The sequence below is a fragment of the Phaseolus vulgaris genome, chromosome 2 (genome assembly GCF_000499845.2).
Source record: "Phaseolus vulgaris cultivar G19833 chromosome 2, P. vulgaris v2.0, whole genome shotgun sequence".
NCBI lineage: Eukaryota > Viridiplantae > Streptophyta > Magnoliopsida > Fabales > Fabaceae > Phaseolus > Phaseolus vulgaris.
In genome coordinates this window covers 24,871,213-24,899,195 of record NC_023758.2, presented here as the reverse complement: position 1 = coordinate 24,899,195, position 27,983 = coordinate 24,871,213, and the positions used below count along the sequence as shown (strand labels likewise).

At 33.7% G+C, this 27,983-nt stretch overlaps 4 protein-coding genes across 4 annotated transcripts; 3 read left to right on the top strand and 1 right to left on the bottom strand.

Moving 5' to 3' along the window:
* Positions 1-212: 212 nt before the first annotated feature.
* On the top strand, positions 213-662 carry LOC137809251 (uncharacterized). Its single transcript, XM_068610386.1, has one exon. The coding sequence runs from the start codon at positions 213-215 to the stop codon at positions 660-662; it is 450 nt and encodes a 149-aa protein (XP_068466487.1).
* A 10,460-nt stretch (positions 663-11,122) lies between these two features.
* On the bottom strand, positions 11,123-12,205 carry LOC137809250 (protein trichome birefringence-like 3). The gene is made up of 4 exons (XM_068610385.1): positions 12,046-12,205; positions 11,872-11,931; positions 11,497-11,755; positions 11,123-11,370 (listed from the first exon to the last, which is right to left on the bottom strand). The coding sequence occupies exons 1-4, from the start codon at positions 12,203-12,205 to the stop codon at positions 11,190-11,192; spliced, it is 660 nt and encodes a 219-aa protein (XP_068466486.1). The 3' UTR covers positions 11,123-11,189.
* On the top strand, positions 11,896-13,381 carry LOC137809249 (uncharacterized). Its single transcript, XM_068610384.1, has 4 exons — positions 11,896-12,286; positions 12,372-12,684; positions 12,763-12,862; positions 12,938-13,381. Exons 2-4 carry the CDS (start codon positions 12,599-12,601, stop codon positions 13,379-13,381), a joined length of 630 nt encoding a protein of 209 aa, XP_068466485.1. The 5' UTR covers positions 11,896-12,286; positions 12,372-12,598.
* Positions 13,382-14,729: 1,348 nt separating this feature from the next.
* Positions 14,730-15,705, top strand: LOC137809666 (uncharacterized). The gene is made up of 3 exons (XM_068610766.1): positions 14,730-14,810; positions 14,889-14,990; positions 15,067-15,705. The coding sequence occupies exons 1-3, from the start codon at positions 14,808-14,810 to the stop codon at positions 15,559-15,561; spliced, it is 600 nt and encodes a 199-aa protein (XP_068466867.1). The 5' UTR covers positions 14,730-14,807; the 3' UTR covers positions 15,562-15,705.
* Positions 15,706-27,983: the final 12,278 nt, after the last annotated feature.

The window sequence follows — 27,983 nt, the reverse complement described above, 5'->3', positions numbered from 1 at the left end:
ATTTTTTTTTCTAAATATTTTAGATATAATTTCTTTTAAGTGTTTTATTCTAGTTTGTTTTGTTTTATTTTATTTTTAAATTTTAATCTGTAGTTTAGGCAGTTATTTTAGTTAACTAGTTAAATTTCTGTTTATTTTTTAAATCTAAAAAAAAAGATAATATAAATAAAATATAAAATATAAAATATAAATACTCTGTTTCTTTTTCCAACATGACAGAAAATCAAGCAACACATCCTAGGAGGACACTTGGAGATTATGTCACGATCAAGGGGTCAATGCCTTTTTCTAGTATGGTCATACCTACTACCACCAAGACATTGAAAATAGATCCCTATTTTCTTACTCTCATCGGTGCCCATCAATTCACAGCAATGGAACATGAGGATCCATATTCACATTTGGATACATTTTATAAATTGGTGGGAGCAATGGGCTTTATATTAGGTGAAGTTGAGAATGTTTATATGCACTTGTTTCCTTTCTCATTGGCAGGAAAGGCTAAAAAGTGGTTCAAATCATTACCAAATCAGAGCCTCACGAGCAGAGAGGATGTAGAAGAAAAATTTCTGCAAAGATTTTTTCCAATCTCTCGCTACATTAAAGCTAAGTCTGAAATCTCTATGTTCAGACAAGGAGCAGAGGAAAATGCAAACTGTTGATGCTAAATGAGATTCCAAATAACATACCACGCATCTATTTATATAGAAGGATTGGTGCTTAATTATTTTGAAAAAGTAAAAAATAAGTAAAATCTAGATTTCAAAATGAGTACGAATAGTAAGAAAAATAATGAATGATGATTGATTTATACAATGTTTCACGAAAAGGAAACGATTTTTGAAAGAATCAAACCATAAAATGGTCTAATACATACGGTAACGTTAACATTGTGATAAAATTCTTAACTTTTAGGTCCTGGAAACAAAATTGCTTTTCCACTCAAAAGAACATCATTCTACTTTAAGCATTAACATTAATGAAAATGTTGTTTGACTTTAGAAAGAGAAAAATGTTGCGAAGAGACTTTCACAGACATCTATCTATAAAAAATGATGTTATACAAACTGACGTACATGCAATATGTAAAACAGATGAAAACCAAAGTTCAAAAATTGGTCCATTTACAGAAAGATGTTCCAAAAATAGAAACTTCACATGCGTTTTTTTGCAGATTTGCAAAAGACCTTTTCTGGTTTACAAAAAAAAGGAACCCTTGCTTTGAAAACCTATCTATAAAACACAGATTGAAAGCTTACAAAATTGATACTACGAAGATTGAGAATGTAAGTTTCATGAAGAAGGTAAAATGTCATAAATCTATACATAATCGTACAAAAGAATGAAAAAATCGTACCTGGGGTTTCATATACTGTGCAATCAGTTTCACAAACATGGAAAAAAAGGGAACCCTATGAAAAGGTTTAACAGAGTTTGGGAAAAAATCACTATGCCAAGCAAAACATTCACAGTAAAAATTCCAACAAAAGGTAATGTGGGGTTTAGGAAATGATGAAGTTCTTATCAATTTCATTTCATGATACAGTATTGCTTTCCCATGCATACAAAAGAACGAAAAAATCTTACCTTGGGGTTCATATACCGTGGATTCAGATTCACAAACATGGAAAAAAAAAGGAAAACCTATCAAAATAGCGGTGGCTGAGACAAAGCAAATGTGATGGGACAAAGCAAATTTGATGAACAAATAACACAAAATGGAAGAGAGGCGGTGAGTTTAGGTAATTGCATCTTTTAAGAAAATCCTTGTATCAGCTGCAATAAAAATAAATTCTTTAAATTTCATTAATATTTTTTAAATATTATTAAAGAATTTATTATAAAATAATTTAAAAATGAAAAAAATAGGCCCTTCGTGAAGAATGAAAAAAACCCTATACCCTCTCCCCTCATCCACTCCCCCACTCTCAAAACCATGGAAAGAAACAGCAAAAAGAATCCCTCCCTCCTCAAACTTGATTGTTGATGGACAAACTTGATTGTTGATGGACTTTTAGACAAAATTGATTTGACATTAACTTTATAGACTTAATCCTTCATTTGTTTAAATAGCATTACAATTACATTATTTTTTGTATTTGAATTCATTTTCAAGTTTAATATTTTCATTAATTTAAAAAATGGAATATTGCTATTTTCAACTTTGTTAAATAATTATTTAATACTATTAAACAATTTTCAATTTGTCTTATTTTACAACCTTTTCTATTTGAATTCATTTTCAAGTTTAATATTCATTATGTTGATATTATTTGATATTAATAATATATTATTAATATTATTATACTTAATTTTTCATTATTTTAAATATTAAAAAAATGGAATATTGTGATTTGCAAAATTGATAAATAATTATTTCATGTTTTTCAACATTTTTCAATTTGTATTTTTTTAAATAAAGTACAAAAAAATCTTTTGTATTTGAATTAATTTTCAATAATAATATTTTCAAATTCTATTATTTTTAAGTAAAGAAATGATAAACATGTAATTTACAATATTTTAGAATAAAAAATATAAATCCTAGCTGTAACATCCCTATATTTTCTCATATCTAATAATCATAATATGTATGAAATATTAAAATAAATATATAAATATAATACAAATATATCTAAAATTTCATTAGTTTAATATTTCAAATTATCTCTGTCTTCATAAGACTTGAAACATTTACATAAAATTTAAAATAAAATTTCAAAAGAAAAAAAAAAACATTTTCCATCAATCATCTTCTCACCGAGAAACTTTATCACCTGTAACATCATCTGCTCCCGTGTAAAATACACGATCATCACAGATTAAAGAAAAACAACCACAAAACAAAACAAAGGGTAAGCTAGGTATTTTTAAAACTTATAACACAAATATAACTTTAAACATCCACATAAATCCATCCTTTCTCATGCATTTCACATAACCATCAAGTGTCTGTCAACAATTTCAATATTCATCTTTCTCATGTCAGACTTCTACTGACTCATAACACATAGACACTTGACTCTACTCCCTGAAGACTCGTGTATTGAAATTAGCATCCAGAGACATGCACCTGTCATACTACTGTTGTGAAACCCACACAACCATGCGCATAATTATCTCAATATCTCATCATCTTCATATGACAGGGTAAATCCATTTGATCTGCTCTGATAAGTTCTTTCAAACCTCAGACTCAGCCAAATGGACCTCCTTCAACCCACACAGGACACTCACAAATCAATACACCCTAATAACAATCTCAACACGGTATTTTCTTTCCTGAAAATACTATGTCTTGATTAGAATTCATATTTTGAACCTCATAATATCCAACATCAAACAATCAAATCATACTAATGTTTAGAATTTCCAAAATACACAACAATTCATTGACTAATTATATAAATGTCTAATTAAAGAGATTTTCAATTAACTATACATGAAATAAAAGTTTACATACTTTATAAGAAAAACTATATAGAAATAAATAAATCAATCTTTTAAAAGCAAATAAAAATTAGTTTAATATTTTTATTTTTATTTTATTTTATTTTATTTTATTTTATTTTTTATTTTACTTTAGCTTGAGCTAGAATTCGCTAGCTTGAGCTAAAATCCACCAGAGAGCACCCAGAATTTTAACTTGAGCTAAAATTCGCTAGCTTGAGCTAAAATCCTCCAGAGAGCACCCATAATTTTAGCTTAAGCTAAAATTCGCTAGGTTGGGCTAAAATCCTCCAAAGAGCACCCATAGTTTTAGCTTGAGCTAAAATTCGCTAGGTTGGGCTAAAATCCTCCAGAGAGCACCCATAATTTTAGCTTAAGCTAAAATTCGCTAGCTTGGGCTAAAATCCTCCAGAGAGCACCCAAAATTTTTAGCTTGAGCTAGCACTTGCTAGCTTGAGCGAAATATGCAGAAAAATTATGCATAACTTAATATACCTATTAGATTATAAATCAATATCTCATTCAATTCATAAATTATAAATCTACACATTACATTGACAGTTCCTGTTCAGCATGATACAATCTCTCTCATTGAATCATTGAGTTATTATGTCCATGTATACATATATATGATTTCTAATTCCAAAACTATTTAAATCAAACAACCAATTCTCAATCACAACACTTTCAATTTCGAACAAACTACCATCTACTCAGAACAAGAAATCTTGCAACAAAATTTGGAATTGGTGACCCCGTGACACTCACATTCAAATCTTCTAACCTAGGGTTCTATTGAAGATTTTAAACTAGCTTCCCTTACCTTTACTTGAGCATATGCTCACGAAGAGCTCCAAACCTACCAAAATCTTCAAAAGTAGCTTAACTTGCACCACAGAGTCCTGATAAAAAATCTAACTATATCTCTAAGACTCTGATCTACTAAAGACTAATCCTAAAACTAAAAGAGGCACATGCATACACTTAGATTGAGATAGACCTACAAGTTCAAAATTTGACTCAGAGAAGGGTAAAAATTGAACTTACTCTATCAGAGATTCTGATCGGGCAACCTTATAGGATTCGCTGCCAGGAGTCCAATGACAGACTCCGATGGCCAAACTGATAAGTAAGGAGATCAGAATCTTAGAGAGAAGGGAGAGAAAAGGAAAAAGAGGAACAAAACCGAACTTACTCTATAAGAGATTCTGATCGGGTAGTCTTGTAGTCTTCGCTGCCAGGAGTCCAACGACAGACTCCGATCGCCAAACTGATAAGCGAGGAGATCAGAATCTTAGAGAGAAGGCAGAGGAAAGGAAAATGAGCTTTTAGAGAGATGATGGTTCTTTTAAAATGAAACCTGAATAACTAAATTTCTATTTATATAGCCTTTTCACTTTAATAATAAAATATTCAGGTGCCATTTTAATTGTACCATTTATACTCTAAGACTATTTTTCTCGATCCTTACACTAGCTCTGAATTATTTGATTTGTTAAACATGTAATTTATAATATTTGACTCTTACGCGTTCTGATGAAAAAATTTGGGATAGTGAATGAACAATCTAAGACGTTATCTATGCATACAGTAGGAAACGAATACAACGAAAAATAAAGTAAATTAACAAAAATTAAGTAATACTTAACAAATACTTAACAAATAACAAACAAAATTAAATATTTGTCTTCGTTTAAAAACAACGACTAGAAAGGTTTAGCCTAAAAGCATAACAAAAAACTTAAAAGACTTGTTAACATAAAAAATTGTCCTCAAAACTTGTCATCAACAACAAAACCCTGATATGAGAAGATGGGTTCCTGCTATCGCACTCAAAGATAATTTTCTGGCCTGGACGAAAAGAATGACGACGACAAAAATTCTTCCAGCCGCTACCAATTTTGATGGTTCTATAAGGAAACCTTCGTTTTAAAACCTTGCATTCAACATCCTTCAATAGTCCATGCAGCGTAACCATTTTGAATCTACCTTGGCGAAGATATTCAGAAAATGCAGGAGATATACCCTTCAATAAAATCAAAATAGTAAGTAAACAAAAAAGAATACAATATAACAGTCAAATCAATGATAAACTCACCAGAGAACTTGCATTTACGTCTACCGGAGTCAAATTAATGGAAAAATGGTGAAAGGGACCAATGGTCAACGATTTCCTCCCTTCAATTTCTTCCAAATAACTATTGAAATAAATTTCAGGGACATCTTCCATATAAACGGTTATATGGAAAGCGTTTTGGCCTACATAACGGAATAAGATAGTGTGATCCCCTTCAAACCCATAAAAATCAGCCAAAGTCCACCACCCTGTCATGATTTGTGGCGACAACAAATCTTGGTTATATTCTACTATATGTACATTCCCTGCGCTATCTGCAAGGGTCCACTCTTCACCAAGTTCTTTTTGAAACTCAATAGCAAATGCACGATCAACATACCCAAGCTAGAAATTTTGAAAAAAATAAAAAAAATTAAGCAATTGTAGAAAATGTATAAAAGTAAAAAATTAAGAAAATACCCACAAAAAATACATATTTCACCGCGGATGTTCATTGAACAAAACAGACCTCGTGTGTCAAGTCTAATAATTTCTTCAGCATTGGGCGCCATGGCAGTGAATAATAGAACAACAGAAGTAAGAAAGTGGGAAAGGAAGTAGGACTCTGAATAATAAATGAATGGGTTTAAATCAGGGTTTAAAGAATAGAAAAAGGCTACAATATATAATATAATGTAATATATAATGATTACTTGCTGCAGTAAATCTGGAAAGAAAATATTATGATCTTGAAAGTAGTGTATAAAGCACAGTACAGTCACAATATATGGGAAAACCAAAACGGGCACCGTATATATTAAAAATTACTCATAATCCCTATACTTTAATATGTTGAAGGCAGTGTATAAAGAAAAGAGAAGCATCCAGAATATAATTAATAATAATAATACTATATGATAATGATTACTTGACAAAGAATAAAGAATACAAAACGGTGTCAGTATAAAATAATATATAAAAAATTTAAATTTATCAGAATCTCTTTACTTTAATGTTCTCATAATGATTACTTACTGCAAAAAATATATAAAAAAACAACATTATTTATATTTTGAAGGCAGTGTGAAAGAGAACAAAATCAGAATGAACATCAATATGAATTAAATTAACAATGCAATCAGAATAGCAGGAAACAAACCTAGAAATTTTGAACCGAGATGTAACATCCCTATATTTTCCCATATCTATAACCATAATCTGTATGAAATATTAAAATAAATATATAAACATAATACAAATATATCTAAAATTTCATTATTATAATGTTTCAAATTATCTCTCTTTATAAGACTTGAAACATTTACATAAAATTTAAAACAAAATTTCAAAAGAAAAATAAACATTTTCCATTATCCATCTTCTCACCGAGAAACTTTATCACCTGTAACATCATCTGCTCCCGTGTAAAATACACGATCATCACAGATCAAAGAAAAACAACCACAAAACAAAACAAAGGGTAAGCTAGGTATTTTTAAAACTTATAACACAAATATGAGTTTAAACATCCACATAAATTCATCATTTCTCATGCATTTCACATAACCATCAAGTGTCTATCAACAATTTCAATATTCATCTTTCTCATGTCAGACTTCTACTGACTCATAACACATAGACACTTGACTCTACTTCCAGAAGACTCGTGCGTTGACTTAGACTCAGAGATCTGCACCTGTCATACTACATCACTGTGAAATCCACACATCTATGCGCATAATTAATCTCAATATCATCTCTCTCCTAGTATGACAGGGTTAATTCATATAACAGGTCAAGTTAATTATCTTTCAAACAACTTACCCACTCATATGAACCTCCTTCGACTCTCACCACCTGAATAACTTCATCTATGTGATTCCATTATCTCAGGAGAGTCAGGATATCTCCTTCTAGACGAATCCCTAGTCAATGCACATCCTAAACAATCTTAACACGGTATTTTCCTTCCTGAAAATACTATGTCTTGATTAGAATTCATATTTTGAACCTCAAAATATCCACCATCAAACAATCAAATCATACCAATGTTTAAAATTTCCAAAATACACAACAATTTATTGACTAATCATATAAATGTCTAATTAAAGAGATTTTCAATTAACTATACATGAAATAAAAGTTTACATACTTTATAAGAAAAACTATATAGAAATAAATAAATCAATCTTTTAAAAGCAAATAAAAATTAGTTTAATATATATTTTATTTTTATTTATTTATTATTATTTTATTATTTTTTTTAGACTTTAGCTTGAGCTAGAATTCGCTAGCTTAAGCTAAAATCCACCAGAGAGCACCCAGAATTTTAGCTTGAGCTAAAATTCGCTAGCTTGGGCTAAAATCCTCCAGAGAGCACCCAGAATTTTAGCTTGAGCTAGAATTCGCTAGCTTGAGCTAAAATCCTCCACAGAGCACCCATAATTTTCTAGCTTGAGTTAGAACTTGCTAGCTTGGGCGAAATATGCAGAAAAAGTCTGCATAACTTAATATACCTATCAGATTATAAATCAACATCTCATTCGATTCATAAATTATAAATCTACACATTACATTGGTAGTTCCTGTTCAGCATGATACAATCACTCTCATTGAATCATTGAGTTATTATCTCCATCTATATATATATATATATATATATATATATGATTTCTAATTCTACAACCATTTAAATCAAACAACCAATTCTCAATCACAACACTTTCAATTAAACTACAATCTACTCAAAACAAGAAATCTTGCAACAAAATTTGGAATTTGTGACCACGTCACACTCACATTCAAATCTTCTAACCTAGGGTTCTATTGAAGATTTTAAACTAGCTTCCCTTACCTGGACTTTAGCATATGCTCACTAAGAGCTCCAAACCCACCAAAAGCTTAAGGATACCCTAACCTGCACCACAGAGTCCTGATCACAAATCTAACTACATCACTAGGACCCTGAGCTAACAAAGACTAATTCTGAAGATAAAAACCTCACATGCAAACTTAAATTAAAAGGCAACCCAACCAGATCAAAACTAACTCAAAGGAAAAAGAGCCAAGAATGAACTTACTCTATCTAAGATTTTGATCGGTCAATCTTGTACTGTTCACTGCCAGGAGTCCAATGGCAGACTCTGATCATCAAACTGACGAAAGAGGAGGTCAGAATCTAAGAGAGAAGGGAGAGGAAAGGAAAAAGGGAACAAAAATGAACATACTCTATGAAAGATTCTGATCGGTCAATATTGTAGATCTCGCTGCCAGGAGTCCAATGGTGGACTCCGATCGTCAAACAGATGAGCGAGGAGGTCGGGATTTTAGAGAGAAGGCAGAGGAAAGGAAAAAGGAGTTTTTAGAGAGATGATAGTTCTTTTTAAAATGAAACCTGAATAACTAAATTTCTATTTATATAGCCTTTTCACTTTAATAATAAAATATTCAGGTGCCATTTTAATTGTACCATTTCTACTCTAAGACTATTTTTCTCGGTCCTTAGACGAGAAGCCTAGAAACAAATAAACAAAAAATTCCTTCGCATAAATATTAGACTTTACCAAAAAAATGTTTATGAACATCAATATGAAAGAGGAAAAAATCAAAATGAAAACAACATCGAAAGAGAAGGTAAAAACTCAGTACCTTTTAAGATTAAACCCTGGAAAACCCTAGAATGCAAAAAAGAACAAATATCTTCAATCGGTGACTGAATGTAACCGTAAAAAGGAGATATATTTTAATGAAACATGGAATCAGAAGAGGACGCAACAAAAAATTATCAAATGCATCCAAAGAGAAGGTAAAAACTCAGTACCTTTTACATTAAACCCTTGAAAACCCTAGAATCGAAAAAAGGACAAAAATCTTCAATCGGTGACTGAATATATAACCGTAAAAAGGAGATATCCTTTGATGAACCATGGAATCAGAAGAGGACGCAACAAAAAATTATCAAAAATAACCAAAAGAGGAGGTCAAAAACATTACCTTTTACGTGCTTTGTTAATCTTGAGGTTTTCAACCATAAAACCATATACTGAAAAAACAACAACACCATTAACGATTAAACCATCGAAAACCCTAAAATGCAAAAAAGGAAAAAAACACTACAAGGAAATAACAATTTAGTCACCGAATTTAGCGACCGAAAATTAGTGGTCGCAATTTGCAATCGAAATAGCCACCAAATACCCGTAGTGTCAGATCTGCGACCGAAATAGCGACCGACTGAATTATTTATCATGTTAGTTAGTTTTGCGACCGAATATGAGAGTGACAAAACCATTGGTCGCTAAAATGGTGGCTGTTTCGAATAAATTGGGAAATATATATCTGCAACCGAATTAGCGACCGAATATGTTTATTTTTTAGCCACCGATTTTATTTCGGTCGCTAAATTTTATTGCTTTTTTCTGCCACCGAATTAGCCACCGATTATGTTTACTTCTTAGCCACCGATTTTCTTTTGGTCGCTAAATATAAATGTTTATTTTTGCCACCGAATTAGCCACCAAATTTATTTAGTTTTTAGCCACCGATTTTGTTTCGGTCGCTAGATATAATTGTTTATTTTTACCACTGAATCAGCCACCAAATACGTTTATTTTTTAGCCACCGAATTTCTTTTGGTCGCTAAAGATAATTATTTATTTTACTACTATTAATAATAATAATAATTCATTTTAATTTTAAAAAACTATACAAGGATCACACACACTTTTGAATATTAATGAGTACTCATCCGTTTAAAAAATAATTAGTTGTATTACTGGTTTCTTTTTCTATTTAAAAAATATATGTCGAATATATTTGTAATTTCTTAAATTTAAATAAAATTTATTAAATATTCTTTTTAAAATATCAGCTCAAATAAAAATTCTAAATAAAATTACATAACAAAAAATTATTATTAATAAAAAGTAATCCTTAAAAAAAAAGTAAATTATGCTATATAATTAAATTTAAATAAAATGATATCTTTAAAATAAATTTAATTTTATAAAAATAAATAAATTTTTAGAATTAAATTGTAAATAGTTTTTTAATTATTAAATTTTAATTATTAAAATATCCATATTTACTATCATGGATATTTAAATATTTATTTAATATTTATTTTTAATTTTACACAAATGCTATATTTTTTAATATTTTTTAATTTGAAATTTGTTTTTTTTAAGCTTTGGAGTTATTTGGAAGTACAGGTGTTGTTAGGGCACGAAATACCCAAAATTGCTTATAGGAGTGAAGAAAGGTGCAGAGGAAGCTACAGCGGTGGTCGGAGGAGGAGGAAGCTGCAGCGGTGGTCGGAGGAGGAGGAAGTTGTAGGTGATGGTCGTGGTACGAACGGAGGTACGAACAGAGGCGAACGGAGGTGTGAGCGGAGCCGAGCGGAGACGAACGGTGTGAGCGGAGGCGAACGGTGCGAGCATGCGAGCGGTGCGAGCGAACGGTATGCCTGTATTTTGGCTATATGATTGATTGAAAATAGCTACCCCTAGAGTCGTATTCTTTTGGCTTTTTTTTTTCTTAAAGCTTCATCTTAGTTCTGTCTATTGAAGTGAAACTCCAATTCTGATTGGAAAACAACAGCAAAAGCATATGTAAAACTGCATCTAAGTTTTGTTCTAGTTAATAGCTGTTTGAGTTGAGTAAACATATTTGACCATCATTTCAATCAATATATCAATACCTTGGCAGTGAAGACCGAATGAGCTAGTCTCATAGATTTATGCTTATGAGGTATGACCCATTCTACCAAGCAGACAAAAGACTCCCACTGGTTTCTTTGCAGTGAATCCCCAACAAATAGCAGTATTTTCCCTTGAAGCTTTTTGAGGGCTAGCTCTGGGTTGAAACTGCAAAATATAGTCATTTTGGAATGTAGTTTACATAAACTAATCATACATGTATATGATAAAAATGTTTATATACATAAAGCAAGTTCTACAATTACAATTGGCAAGTTGGAGTGAGGAACTTACCGTGGCAAGGTGCAATCTTCTGGCTGCCACTCCCAGTGACGATAGTCAGAATCATTCCTCCCATTCTTGACACAAGAAAACTGTCTATCTATATATGGGCAGCTTATGTCAGAGTAGAGAGACGTTACTGAAGAGTTAAACACCCATTTCCCATTGGCAACATTGCACTCCTCAGGGTCAAAATCAAACCTGTCATCAATCCATGATGATGCATTCACAATCACAACCTCTTCATCTGCCTTTTTGTCACCTGCTAGGACTGTCATTGTATGACGAGATATAATTGCATTAGAATCAAACTCATAATAGATAAAAACATAAGAAGGCAAAGATGAGGTGAGGTATATAGTTGTGGCATATGAGAAGCTGACTTACTCGACTTTGGTTTGGTGATTTGTAAATGGGTTAAAGAACTGAAGCTTCCAGATGGATATGCTTCCAATTTGGGTAGATGTGTTGACCTTAATCAAGGCAAGTTACATGGCATGAAAAGTCATGATTGTCATGTGTTCATGCAACGTTTGCTTCCAATTGCATTTGACGCATTACCAAAATCAATCTGGAAAGTTCTTATTGAACTTAGTCTTTTCTTCAGAGAATTAAGTTCGACAACACTAAATGTTGAACACCTAAGAGTTATGGAAGAAAATATTCTTGTGTTATTGTGTAAATTGGAACAAATATTTCCACCAAGCTTCTTTGATTCCATGGAACATCTTCCAATTCATCTACCTTACGAGGCAAAAGTTGGTGGTCCAGTCCAATATCGTTGGATGTATCCATTTGAGAGGTATAAAATTACTAATCACTATTATAATATTTGTTGTTTATTTATTTAATATTTAAAGTTATGTACATCCATATTCTTTTTTTAGGTTCTTACACTCCCTAAAAAAAAGTAAAAAATAAAGCGAGGGTGGAAGGCTCTATTTGTGAAGCTTACTTGGTGGAGGAAACATCTACATTTGCCTCATTTTATTATTTTGATCATGTTGAAACAAGAAGGACTAGGATCCCTCGTAATCTTGAAGTAGGCGAGGGTTCTTCACGTGCTCCTCCTATTTCAATTTTCAATTATCCAGGAAGAGAAATCGGAAAATGCATGACATATTATCTAAATCAAAAAGACTTTGATGCTGCCCAATTGTATGTTCTTCAAAACTGTGAAGAGGTTCAACCATACTTTGAGTAAGACAATGTTCACTCATTTGAAAAGAAAGTTAATTATGTTGCATGAGGTTTGAATAATCAATTTCTTTGTTGCAGTATTTATGTTGAATATTTAAGAGAGATTAGTCCTACTGCTTCAGAAGCTCAAATTGGCCAATACATTTCATCCTATTTTGCTACATGGTTCAAACAATATGTATGTTTTTAATTTGCCTTTTATACAAATTTTACTTTTAGATAGACATTGTGTAATTTATAATCTTTTGTTTAGGTTCTAAATCCAGAAAATAATATTGAAGATCCATTATTGGTTAACTTAGCATGGGGTCCTAAGAGAAAAGTTCAATCATGGTCTATCTATGTTATCAATGGATACAAATTTCACACTGTTCTTTGGAGTGAAGGCATGAATTCCACTAACTATGGTGTTTATGTACGAGGAACCAATGGTCAATCAGAGTCAGATTTTTATGGAATATTGTCTAATATTATTCAATTGGAGTATACTGGCTTTCCAATAATGAATGTAGTTCTCTTCCAGTGTGAATGGTTTGATAATACTCCTAATATAGGAACCAAAGTAGATAAGAACTATGGGATCGTTCAAGTAAAAGAATCACGGAGATATAATAAAGCATATGATCCATTCATATTTGCCCAACAGGCAGAGCAAGTTTATTACACCAAATATCCAGAGGGACACCAAGGTTGGTAGGGAGTAATTAAAACAAAAACTCGTATTAGAATCATTGATAACACAGTAAGTGAGGTTGAACATGACACTCCATACCAAGATGATGATCTTCTACAACTTGAAGTAGTGCTACATGTTGATCCATAATTCATTCATGATTCTCTTGTTGATGTTGATGGGGGGAGAAGAAGTAGATATACAATTACTAAATGAAACAAACATAGATGAACAAGACGAGGAGGAATACATTTCAAGTGAGGATAACATTGAGAGTGATTTCAGTGACACAGATACCTCTTCGGTAATTCATGCATTAAAATTGATTGTATACCTTGTCCAAATTATGTTTAACATTAATTTTATTGTGGTTTCCCATAATTGTAGTGAATAACAGAGAAGATAACTGACATATTTGGTTGTAGAAAACACAATCAGGTTTGAGTCTTTTGATCATGATTACTTTATTTGTTTATTCAAAATTGATTGATCCACTTTGATTATTGTATTAATTACATCTTATATATGTAATATTTTTTACTTGCAGATGACACCAAGGGGTAGAGGTGGTGGTCGTAGACCACCTAATCGTGGTGGTCGAGGTGTTCGTGTTGATGATATATCTTTACCCAATACCAACATTCCCCCTTCGTTTGTTCTTCCAACAACTATGGAGTCTACACATCCTATTTATGAAGGAGCCGCCCCATTTCCTACACTTCACGGACAAGATATTGAACATCATGTAGGAGAATCAAATCCTACTACCTTTTCTACAGAGCCAACTATGAATCAACCTTCACCGATACAAGACTCTCTTACACCTGACAATGAGTCTGGCAATGTAGTTGATCAAAGACCCTGGCTTCATGCAGAAAGAGGATAGTAAGTATATTTTAATCTAATTGTAATTCGTAAATATGATCTAATTTTCATATATCATTTTGACAATATGTTTTGAACATAGTTTTTCACTTGCAAATGGACCTTCCAATGTAATCTCACGAATCATCAAGCAAAAATATGATGAACCCAGTCCCACTTGGAAGAAGGTTTGTCTTGAGCTTAGAGATAGATGGTTTGGAGAGTTCAAGGTAATTTGAGTTATGATTACATTTAAAATGATATTTTATTTTTCTACAATGTTTTTTTTTCTAATTTATTTTACATGCAGAAAGAGTATAGGTGGGATATGGAACAAGACCAACTCATTAGATCCATTTTTGATACAAAAGTCTCCCGTATCTTTAAAAATGCTATGAGTAAAGTTAGGCATGGTCAAGATAAGGGGACCTGGATTCCACAACTTGTTCGAGCAACTTTGGACCAGCATTGGAGTTCTACAGAATTCCAGAACAAGAGTGTTATTGCCAAGGCGAATCGGGCTGTTGAGAAGGGAGCCTCAGCCTACTGTGGTGGTTCCATATCTACCGCAGCTCACTTTGAGAAAATGGTAATATTATTATATTTCTTCTCTTTCTATATTTAATTTAAATACAATCTATTATATCTTTTTATTGAATTTATGTAGACTAAAGAGCTTGAACGACAACCAACTGCTTGGGAGGTTGTAGAGAGAACAAAGAAATTGAAGACTGGACAATGGGTCAATGACAAGACTCGCGACCTTGCGGTATGTTTAAAATTTGTTATAGTTTAAATTTTACTATATGTTTTCTTCGCAATAATCAATTTGACTTCATTTTCAGGAGAAATATAAGAAACGTCGAGAAGAAGCCCAACAACAGCAAATGCTTGAAAGCGCATCTTCGCAAAACTCTCATGTTGCCTCTATTGATGACAATGAAATATACATTGATGTTGTTGGAAGTGGAAATAAAAAAGGGAATGTCTATGGTCTTGGTGTATTGAGCAAAAGGTTTAATAGTTCAACAAGTGCTCACTCTGTTGCAAGTCAAGCTCCAGTAGTCCATCAAATAGAAGAAATGCGTGAGATTATTCAAAAGTTAAATGATGAACTTATGACAAAACGTGTCAAGGAGCGGACACTTGGAGAAAAGATGGAGCTATTGATGAAAACTCATGAAGAGCAAAGTGAACGCATGCGCAAACAAGATGAGAAGATGCAACTCATCCTACAACACATTCAAATGAATAATCCCGCATCAGGCTCTTCAGATCCTACTACCAGTGGACATCATAAAGGAGACCAGAGTAGAGATGACAGTTCAGAAGAAGATTAGTTATATCTTGAATTATATCATAGATTTGACTCTTTTAACTAGTTTTCAACAGTTTTAGTTGTGTAGTATGATTTACCTTTAATTTGAGCACAACTTCTTCTTAAACTATGTATTTGAAGTTCATTACAATTTAGCTTGATTGAATTTTGAGTACCTTTATAAGCAGGTCTGAAGTTTTTTATAAAATGGTCAAAATACCATTTTAAATAGGTATTAATAATACAAATAAAAATAGCCACCGAAATTGATTTGGTGGCTATTTAGCCACCGAAATCAAATATGTCGCTGTAGAAGTCTCCATTTAGCCACCAAAATAGTCACCAAAAGATTTCTTTTTAGCGACCGAAAATGGTGGTCGTTATCACCTTCTAATTCAGCCACCGATTTAGCCACCGAAATTTGGGTAACTAATTGGGTTTTGAATTTCTGTGACCAAATTTTCTGCGACCGATTTAGTCACCGAAATTTCGGTTGCTAATTTGGTTTTCGAATTTTGGTGACTAAATTTCTCTGCGACAAATTTAGCAACCGAAGTTTCGGTTGCTAATTTAGTTTCTAAATTTTGGTGACCAAATTCTCTACGACCGATTTAGCCACCGAAATTTCGGTTGCAAAGTAGCGACCACTTTATAATTCGGTCGCTAACGGCTTTGCGACCAGGGTTTTCGCTTCAATCTTTATTTGGTGTCTGTTTTGGTCGCAGATATGATTAGCGACCGATTATAGTGATTTTAGCGACCGAATTTGGTGGTCGCTAAAAGTGATTTTTTTTGTAGTGAAATCTTCAATCGGTGAATGAATATACAGTGGATTTGCAGCAAAATAAGAATTAACTGTAAAAAGGAAATATCTTTTACGTGATAATGAGACGAACAAAAATATATAAAGCATTATCTGGTCCATGGAGAATGAAGAGAAGAAAATGAAACAGAAATGAAAAAACGTTGGATACAACACAATATATAGTGGAAAAAAATCGTCATTACCATTTCAAATTTCAAAAGAATGCGCCATTTCTGAAGATGGGTAATTGTGTTTTTAGGCAAAACTACTTTCCAATAGAGCAGTTCTGCAGTTGCCGAAATGGTGAAAAGAGTAAAGGAAAAAAGGAGAGAAGGGGGCAAAAGATGTAGAGGAGTTTAGGGTTTCAGAGAAAAATAGGATGAAAGAGAAAAAAGAGTGTTAAAGAAAGAGAACAAAAAGAAAGCGAAATGAGGAAGAATGGGGAAACCAAACGAGAAAGTGAGTTTTAAAACGTGACACGTGTCATGTTTTGGTTTGCCCAAGTGTGTTGTGTTAATTGGTTGAAGTTTTACTACTTTTGGTATTAAATATTTTTGGTTTTTTTTTTAAAATTTTTTTGGAGAGGACACGTGTTTAAACTTATCCTGAGAGTTCTCTCCATTTATATTATCTATAGATATTTATTAAACATATTGTCCTTGTTTGGACCTATTTATTATACTTTTAACTATTTAATTATTTATCATTTTTATTTAATTTTTGATCTTATATTTCAACCTTTGGGCTACTCGATCTAGGTTTTTCAAACTTTTGCCCTTCAGCCTAGAGAGTACAAAAGGGATTCTCCGTGAAGATTATTTGGTATTTATAGATTTTCCTTGAAACGAGTGAGACTACCATGTCCTCCTGAAGAACAGAGGCATAGAGAAAAGATCAAAGATCACGGAGAGGGAAGAAAGAGAAGGAAGTGCACTTAATTACCCATGAGAGATTTTTGAATTGAAATTTGAAAGGGCTCCGTACTCCTATCTCTCATGATAATTAACAGTTGCTTCACCCCTCTCTCACGAAGAAATTTCTTTGCCTATTTATGTTTATGTGTTGGAAGAAAAAGACAAAAAAAATCAATTGTAAGTATGTAAAAAAATATTTTAAATGATAAATATAATGCCTAGAAAATTTAAATTACATTCTTTTAATATTTTTTGTTTTTGTGTCTTTCTATGTTTTTTTTTTGTTAATAGAGAGGTGTTTATTAGAAAGTAAAAAAAGTCTTTTCCACCGACCTTTCTTCTTCCATCCCTTCGTTCATAATTTCAAAAATGTTATTCTTCTCCCTTATTAAGTCTTGAAACTGTAGAGATTTTAATGCAGCTCTTTTGGGTAAATTAGAATATTTGTTGATCAAGAGTGAAATTATTTTTTCACTCCTGAACTCTATTTTTTAACATTTAAAAAAAATTAAAGTAAAATAGTTTAGTTTTAAATTATTCTTTCAAAATCTCGTTTTCTGTTCAATAAAAACATTTTTAAAAGTTATGTGAAATCTCATTTTTTTACTAAATATTTTAAAAAAATCATTTTGAAATTTCTTAATGTAATTAGCTATTAAAGATTTAATTCTCAAATCCTTTCTCACTTTTTCATTTTATTAAATAACTTCACAAATTTCCTTTTAAAACGTGAAACCATGATGATGAGAAGCTTGATAAGAAACATGAAACAGATAAGCATGAGAAGTATGAAATTAACATAGATAACATGAAATTGAAAGTTTGTATCCATAACTGTTTAGATTTATTTTTTTTAGAAAACGAAAATCTTGAATTGAAGTAATTTTTTCATGAACTCTGTTTTTGTAGCTGTAATATTTCTGTAGTTGTGTAGTGACTTTGCGCTTGTGTTTTCAGGTAAATACTTCTTATACACAATAACAATGGACAAATAAGCACAAGGTCATTACATAGTTATAGAAAGATTACATTTGCAAAAAGAAAGTTGATGAAGAAATTACTCAATTACAAATAAAGTAATTGATTTCATTTTCTCAAAACAAACGATATAACACAACCTTTTAATTTCATACTTCAAAGAATATCTTTCAATTGAAACTTTAAAATCTCAATTATCAGAAGTAAGCCTCCTTTAAGGTTCTACTAGTTCCTCTTTTTGCGTTGAAGTCCAAAATAAAAGTGGTTGACAAATAAAAAATAATTCGTCAAATAAAAATCATTTTTGTGTTGTAAAATGCTTTAGAACTATTTGTAATACTTAGACAAATTATTTATAAATTTTTTATTGAGGAATTATTTTAAAAAAAATTGTGATTTATAGAAAGAATTGTTGACTTGTTCTTTAATTATTGATTAATAGAAATTTAAATTCATATATAGTAATTAAAATTAACACCACTAGAATTAATCTATCATTGAAATATAAATGATTTTGATTTGTGATTTGTATATAGTGCTGTATCAATCGTTCTAAGATTTATTACATGATGATTTTTTTTTTCATAAATGGATGAATTTGAAAACATTTCTCAATTAAGTTCAATGATACAAAATGAAACCTAGCTTTAAACAAATTGGACTATACATGTTTGATATGGGTAAAATTTTCTTGCTTATGATATCATTGTCATGAATTATACAATTCATCGTTCATTTGTTTTATATTGTTAATTAGATAGAGAGGATTCACAATTTTAGTTCCTTCTAATTCATTGTTCCTTGTTTGATGACATTTTTTTAATTAAAATTTAATCCGAACGAGAGGGGCACTCTCGCGCACCAACACCACCTCCACATTAATCTGGAACGAAAGTACCAACTTAGGTGGTGCCTAATACATCACTCACCCATCATACCCACCAAAGCGTTAAGCATGTTGTCCCAGACAGAATAACAAACCCAAGGGGACATCCCTTCACATATGACATCATCGCTACTCCTCTCCCCAGTAAGTGGAGAGGCCTAACCATGAATCTTTATGATGGATCCACCGATCCGGACGAGCACTTAAACATTTTCAGAACACAGATGACCCTATATACTGTTGATCAAACGGTGTGGTGCAATGTTTTTCCCACGTCATTAAGAGAGAGACCCCTTGGATGGTTTACCGACCTTCCACCAAACTCTATAACCAAATTCAATACTTTGGAACTGAAATTCACCACTCAATATGCTACGAGTAGACTCCATCGTACGTCCTCCATGTCTCTCCTTAATGTCAAGCAAGAAAGGGGAGAATCATTGAGAGCTTTTATGGACAGGTTCAACAAGGTATGTATGAATCTAAATCCTGACATAGCGATGCACCACTTGGTCTCGGCCATACTGCAGGGACGGTTCACATAAAGTCTTATCAAACGACCACCATATAGCATGGACGAATTAAGAACAAGGGCGACTAAGTTAATGCAAATTCAAGAACACGTTGCCTACCACAAGAAGACACATGTTGAAAATATAGAGAGAAACAAGGGGACTCGTCCTCCTATGGTGACGGCCGACCAAGACCGGTATCACTCTAACAGAGGCCCTTGCTTCCATAATTACACCCCTTTGACTGTACCTAGAGGAAAAATTCTGGACGAAGCCTTACAAGCCTAGTTGATCCTGACATTAAAACAAACACAAACACCGCCTAATGCGGACACAACCAAGCGTTGCCAATATCACCGTAACTATAGTCATACGATTGAGGGTTGTCAAGCATTGAGGGACAAGATAGAAGAACTTGTTCAAGCCGGCCACCTCCGTAAGTTTGTAAAAACCATGTCAGCACCATGGTTGCCCCAGCGCGACATTGATTACTCCAGAGATAAAGAACACTCTGGACGAAGGGACGACCGAAACCGCGACGACCACCGCCGCACGAGTCGTAGAAAACGAAGTGAGAGTCCAGTCAGACGGACGAGACCTCGAAGTGAAAGCCCTGAACGCAGAAGTCAAACCAAACAAAAAGTTCGTGAGGTTATCAACACAATTGTCGGACTAGTGTCGCTCGGCACACCTCCTCAAGAGGTTAATTATATCGCAGGAGGTTTCGCAGGTGGAGGATGCTCCAATTCAACAAGGAAGAAGCATCTAAGAGCAATTCAATTCGTTCATTCGACCTCCACACATCGTCGACCGCATATACCACCAATCACGTTCACGAACAATGACTTCACCGCAACTAACCTTGCCCAGGACGATCCCATGGTCATCACGATAGAAATAGACAAGTTTGCAATTACTATGGTCCCTGTAGACCAAGGTAGTTCGATCGACATCCTATATTGGGAAACCTTTAAGAAAATGCAGATTTCAGAGGCAGAGATACAACCTTACAATGAATAGATAGTCAGATTTTCAGGGGAGCGAGTAGATACTCGAGGGTACATTGATGTATTCACCACTTTCGGTGAAGACTATCTCAGTAAAACCATCAACATCCGATACTTACTGGTCAATGCCAACACATCTTACAACATATTGCTCGGTCGTCCGTCCCTAAATAGATTGAAGGCTATCGTTTCAACCCCTCACTTAGCCATGAAATTCCCTTCTGTCAATGGAGATATTGCGACGGTGCATGTAGACCAGAAAACGACAAGAGAATGTTACGTGGCCAGCCTAAAGGTTGAGCCAACCAGACGACTCTATACTGTTGAACCAAGTGGTGTTCAAGCTTTGAGGAATCCAAACCCTTTGAAGGATGTTGAAGGCTTGGTTGTGCTTGTTGTTGCTGAGCTGTCTTAGTTAGGATTTGGGGTAGTTTGAGTTTTGTAATCCACTCTAGATTGAATCCAAAGCATAGGCATTCTCAATCTTTTAAAAGAAAACTGTTTTTCAAACTAAGTGAAAAACAACCGATTGTTTTGTCGAAACAACCGATTGTTTTATACTTAGATGTTTTTAGAAAAGATTGAAAACTGTTTTTCAAATGGTTGAACTGTTAAAACCAAAACAACCGATTGATTCGAGGAAACAACTGATTATTTGTTTTGGTACCATAACTGAAAAATGGTTTTTGTTTTGACTAAGCTTTAAATGATTCTAACTGTTTACGCTTCAGTCTTTAATGTTTTGACCAATATTTAAATGCAATGAATAAGTTTGTTAAGATTTGATAACAAACATCTTTGAATAAATTCAGAAAAACAGATTTGAGAAATGATGTGAATGCAACAACAAGAATACATGATTCTTTGACATTCTTAGGAGCAACTTGAGTTGGTCATGAATGGCACTTTACTTAGAATTGGATTGATGTTCTAATTCAAGAACTCACTAAGACTTTGCACCAACCAAAGCTCATATGGAAGTCCATATATTGTCAAATGGAATCAAACAACAAGAATGAAGAACAAGAAAGGATAAACCGAACAGAAAAGTAAGATTACACTACTGCACCGAACAGAACAAATGGAAACCAAGCTGGAAACAGAAATTCAAACGGTAGAAATGAAGGTAAACACTAGAAATTAAGAACTACCGAATGAAAATTGAAGAAAAGGAAGAAGAAGCACTTATAGAATGGAACTTGCTGAATTTGAGACTTGGAAGAACAATTCACGCCACTTGGAGCCTTGATCCAAGATAAGTGAAGGAGTGCCGCCACTTGAAGCTCACCATTGCTCACAAGATAAGGCAAAGGAAGAAGAAGACTCAAGACTCACAATTTCTCTCTAAATTTGAGTATAGTCTCTCTACTTCAAAATTCCAATCTGAAAAATACAAAGGGAAGCACCTTATTTATAGCCTATGAGGTGCTGAAATGCAAAGCCAAATGAGCCTCAAATGCTACTCAAATTCGGCGCCAACTAGACAATGAAGGAAGTGTGACTTTCCTTCCTAGTTTGGAACCTCCTAACTCCTATCTACACTCCCCCCTAACCTCCCTTACTACTTACACCTATTTATTACATCCGCACCCCTATTCTATAAAAGAAAGAAGAAGAGCCATCTTATTATACTCTTGTCCCAAAGCTCTTGCCATGCTCCTAGTGATTCGTTGGGCTTGGGCCCCTTGTTGGGCTTGGACCCCTTGTTGGACTTGGGCCCCTTGTTGGGCTTGGGCTTCATGGGCTTGAGCATCCTCTACTTGGTTTCCATCAAGAAATAACAATCTTTTGAGAACAACAAGATTCTGATTTTCAAAGAGTTGAGATTGCTTAGAGATTGAGATTGATCAAAGAGTGTGAGATAGGATTTCTGCTTGTATTGATTTCAGATTTACTTTTGTAACAAGTGTAATCCTTGTATTTGTTGAACAAGTTTCTTCTGTGTGTTTGCTGAGAAGTGTTGTGTGTTCTTGAGGGGATCAAGATCAACATTCTTAGTGTTGGTGTGTTGGCCAAGAGAAGTGTGTGTCTTCAGGGGATCAATGACACTTTCTTGGTTGTGTTGTAAGTAATCTAGGTTTGATTGCTTAGTGGAATTCCTCAGTGGTTTCTGAGAAGATTGGATGTAGCTCTGGGTTTAGAGTGAACCAGTATAAACATATGTGTGCATTCTCTCTTCCTTAACTCTTTAAATTCAGTTTTGATTTTGTAAACTGGTATAAACAACCGATTATTTCTGCGAAACAACCGATTGTTTTTCTGGTGCTGTTGTTTTTGCTTATTGTTTTGGCAAACTGGATTCCTTATCAATTGTTTCTTGAGATAATTTCATTCTTGACTTAAAAGTTTTCGAAATCCCTCTTTAAACCATTCACACCCCCCTCTAGTTTAAAGCCATCCATTCTAACAATTGGCATCAAGAGCTTGGTTCTTGAAAGTTATTCAAGTTGATCCTAAAACTGTTTTTAAATGGCTGATAGACTACCTTTTGGGGAAGGTGCTTCAATCAACAAACCACCTCTATTTTGTGGTTTGAACTACCAATTTTGGAAAGTAAGAATGAAAATCTTTATGGAATCACTTGACAAAGAAATTTGGGATGCAATTGAAAATGGTCCTTTTGTCCCAAAGTTTGAAAAAGATGGATCTTTCATTGAAAAGCCTTGGTCTCAATGGACTGATTCAGAAAGCAAGAAGGCCAAATTTGATTGCATTGCCAAAAATATAATAACATCTGCTTTAAATTCTGATGAGTTTTTCAGGGTCTCTCATTACAAATCATCAAAAGAAATGTGGGACACCTTGGAAGTAACTCATGAAGGTACAAATGAGGTAAAGAGAGATAGGAAGCATACTCTAATCCAAGAGTATGAGATGTTTAGAATGCTCAAAGGTGAAACAATTGCTGAGGTGCAGAAAAGATTCACGCACATCATCAATCATCTCATGAGCCTTGACAAGACCTTTGAAAAGGAAGAGCTAAACATCAAGATCTTGAAATGTCTTGATAGAGCATGGCAACCCAAGGTAACTGCTATTTTCGAATCTAAAGATCTAACATCCTTGAGTATGGCTTCTTTGTTTGGTAAGCTTAGGGAACATGAGTTAGAGATGAATCGACTCAATGTTCAAGAAAGCGAAGACAAACACGCAAGGAGCATAGCCTTAAAAGCTTCCAAGCACAAAGGAAAACAAGAATCCAGTGATGATAGTGATGAGGAAAACCTTAGCTTGCTGTCAAGAAAGTTCAGCAAATTCTTGAAGAGGAACCGCAACAAGGAAAACAACAAAGATAGGTATGGAAACAAGAAATCAAATTATTTTAATTCCAATTATACTTGTTTTGGTTGTGGTGAACAAGGTCATCAAATTGTCCAAACAAGAGCAAGGAGAAAAAGCCTAGTTACAAGGAAAAGAAAGGCAAGACAAAGAGAGCCTACATAGCTTGGGATGAAAATGAGGTATCATCATCAAATTCTTCATCAAGTGAAGATGAGAAAGCTAACATCTGCTTAATAGCTGAAGAAGATGATGAATCTTGTAGCTCAAGTGAGGTAAGTTCATGTGCTTCTTTAAATGAACAAAATTATAGTGAATTGCTTGAAGTTTTTCAAGAAACTCATGATGAAGCTAATCGATTGGTTCTTTCAAACAACCGATTGAAAGAACTTAACAGCTGGCTGGAAAAGAGAGTGAAATCACTTGAAGATGAGATTGAAAAATATAAAAGTGATTTAAAAAATCTGGAAAATCATTTAAAAAATTCTTCTTGCAAGTGTGACACTCTCATTTGCGAAAATTGTGAAAATCTTGAGAAAAAGGTTCATTATCTTGTTGACACTGTGGACAAGCTTTCAAAAGGGAAATCTAACTTTGAGAATGTCTTGGCATCTCAAAGCTGTGTTTTTGGAAAGGCTGGTTTAGGTTTCAATCCACAGAACCAACAAGATAAGTTTTCAATTTTTTTTTAAGAAAGCCAGTAAAACAACCGATTGTTAAATCGAAACAACCGGTTGTTACATGCTTTTATTGCACTAAAAAGGGCCATTCGGTTAGATTCTGCAAAATAAGAAAGTTCTTTGTTCCTAAAGGCTACATGAAATGGATTCCTAAAGGATGTGAGGTTCCAAATGAGAAAAAGAAATCAATTGGACCCACATTTGTGAAGAGACCAAATCTTGTTGCTTGAATTCATGCTTGTGCAGGAATTCTAAAGAAGTGTGAAGGACTAAGTCATCTGATCAAGTTTTTGGAAGAAAAAGACCAACATTGAAGCTGAATCAATGCTCTGCATCTGTCCAAAGGCCCTCAACAATTAAAAGAGGCTTCTTAATCATAAAGCACATGGCTCATTGAAAGAACAATATAAAGGATAAGACCTTCCTTTCTCTGTTCTTAATTTCTGTTTTAAAGTTCTTTCTCATGGTTAAATATCTTCTTTAAAATGCTTAACTTCATCTGCTTTGAACTCTTTCTGCTCATGGTTAAAATTCAAAATCAGTTTTAACTGCTGCATAAAAACAACCGATTGTTTCTTCAAAACAACCGATTGTTTTGAACCTGACAGCATTGTAAAGAAATCAATTTAATTTCTATTTTGAATTTCTATCCGTTGCAGATCAATTTAAAGAGAGAATTCTTGGTCAATGAACCTGTGTTGAAAGCTGATCACGTTCAGAGAGAAGTTACAATAGTCATAAAGGAATATATTCCAAAATCTTGGAAATTCAAGAGCCTTAATGACTAGTCAAAGATCACATGTGAAGACCATGTGATTTTCAGATTTTTCTGACGTTTTCTGTGCAGGGCAGGGTCAAGTCCTCTCTCTCTGAAAATCTGGTACCCACTCATGTCATTGAATGCTTTTTAATTCTATTACTGCTATAAAATTTGTTGCAGCTGATCTCTTCCACAAGAACAACCAATTGCAACATCTCTTGCAAAATCTCTGAGTGAGCTTTTCTCTGTTTTCTTCTCTGCCATCATGGACTCAACTCCTCCCACCTCAAAGACAGTCAAAACCAGAGCTGTAAGGTCTGGAGGAAGGCTAGAAGGATGGTTTTCTGGAGACAATGATCTAATTGAGAGATATAGGTTTGAAACAAGCACCAAAGTGATAAACAACCCCAAGGTTGTGTGCTTTGATTGGCTGAAAAGCCAAAAGCTGGACAATGTAAGGAGGCTGCTTAAAGATCAATCTCTCAGAAAGTTCCTGGAGATGAAGGGAAACATCTACCCAGATTTAATAAGGGTGTTCTACACAAATCTCAAGTTTGAGGGAAACAACCTAGTTTCTCATGTAAAAGGTGTAGATGTGGAGATAACCCAGGAGGCATGGGCTTCTGTTGCTGGTCTAAAGTACTCAGGCCTCAGGATTAACAAGGGAAACCTTAGAGTAGTGGAGGATTTCAACAAAATCCAATACTACAAGAGTTGCTTGAAGAACCAATATGCTCAAGTTAGGACTTGCTCGGTTGGAGGCCTAAAGCTTGATGAAAGGTTGCTAGCCCTCATTGTGACTTGCATTCTAACACTAAGGGAGAGCAATCATTTTGTTTTTACTGAGGAGGATCTGGTGTACATCTTCTGCATCTTGAAGAAGATCAAAATCAATTGGATCCACATCATCAAAGAGCACATGCAAAAGACAATGAGGTTAAGTGACTATCACTATCCATATGTTGTTTTGGTATCTAAATTTCTACTCTATTTTGAAGTGAACCTAGAGGATGAAACATCTGAGTTGGTCAAGTCAACTCAAGAGTTGAACAATGGATCACTCAGCAAAATGGGTTTTACCAAAGTAGGTGGCAAATGGATTAGCAAAGATGGTGACTTTGGTGCCTCATCTAGTGTTGTTGCTGATCATGAACAAGATGAACCTGCCTCATGGATTTTCAACATGAACATCTACCTGAAGCACATCAAGATGCTGGACCTAGTGCTGGTGCTGGGAATCAAGAAGAAAGGATGCAAACCATGTCTCCTTTTGAGAGACTCATGATGAATAGGCTTGATTAGCTTTGAGGAGAATCAAAGGAATCTCCATGATCTCTGTGTCAGCAATTTCTAGAGGATTGATAACAGGTTTGACAACATGGATGCACGCTTCATGACTCTAGATGAACAGATCGAGGCTCTACAGAATCAAATCTTTGATCTTCAATATGCTGATGATGATGAATGAAGAAAAACAATCGATTGATGTATTGAAACAACCGATTGTTTTTTTTGTGGATGTATCCGTTTTTCTTTTTGTTGCTTTTGTTGTTTAATTCCGATGTATTCAAAACAATTATCTTGTTTTATCTCTTCTCTTTATCTATTTGTGAAGACAAATAGGGGGAGATATATGTTGTGTTTAATTCCAGTTTTTATTTTTTTCTGCAAAACAGTTTGGATGAGTGAAACCTTATATGTTTTTGCTCCTATATTTGTTTGTTGATTACTCTGATATTATGCTTTGAATTTCTATACTTGTTTATGTGCTAACCGAATATCAGAAGTTCTATGCTTTGCTTAAAACTGTGCTTTGCAGGAACTGCTTCAGATTCAATCAGGTACAACACAAGCATCAGGGATTTGTCTTCATCAAATAGGGGGAGATTGTTGAACCAAGTGGTGTTCAAGCTTTGAAGAATCCAAACCCTTTGAAGGATGTTGAAGGCTTGGTTGTGCTTGTTGTTGTTGAGTTGTCTTAGTTAGGATCTGGGGTAGTTTGAGTTTTGTAATCCACTCTAGATTGAATCCAAAGCATAGGCATTCTCAATCTTTTAAAAGAAAACTGTTTTTCAAACTAAGTGAAAAACAACCGATTGTTTTATACTTAGATGTTTTTATAAAAGATTGAAAACTGTTTTTCAAATGGTTGAACTGTTAAAACCAAAACAACCGATTGATTCGAGGAAACAACCGATTGTTTGTTTTGGTACCATAACAGAAAAATGGTTTTTGTTTTGACTGAGCTTTAAATGATTCTAACTGTTTACGCTCCAGTCTTTAATGCTTTGACCAATCTTTAAATGCAATGAATAAGTTTGTTAAGATTTGATAACAAACATCTTTGAATAAATTCAGAAAAACAGATTTGAGAAATAACAATCTTTTGAGAACAACAAGATTCTGATTTTCAAAGAGTTGAGATTGCTTAGAGATTGAGATTGATCAAAAAGTGTGAGATAGGATTTCTGCTTGTATTGATTTCAGATTTACTTCTGTAACAAGTGTAATCCTTGTATTTGTTGAACAAGTTTCTTCTGTGTGTTTGCTGAGAAGTGTTGTGTGTTCTTGAGGGGATCAAGATCAGCATTCTTAGTGTTGGTGTGTTGGCCAAGAGAAGTGT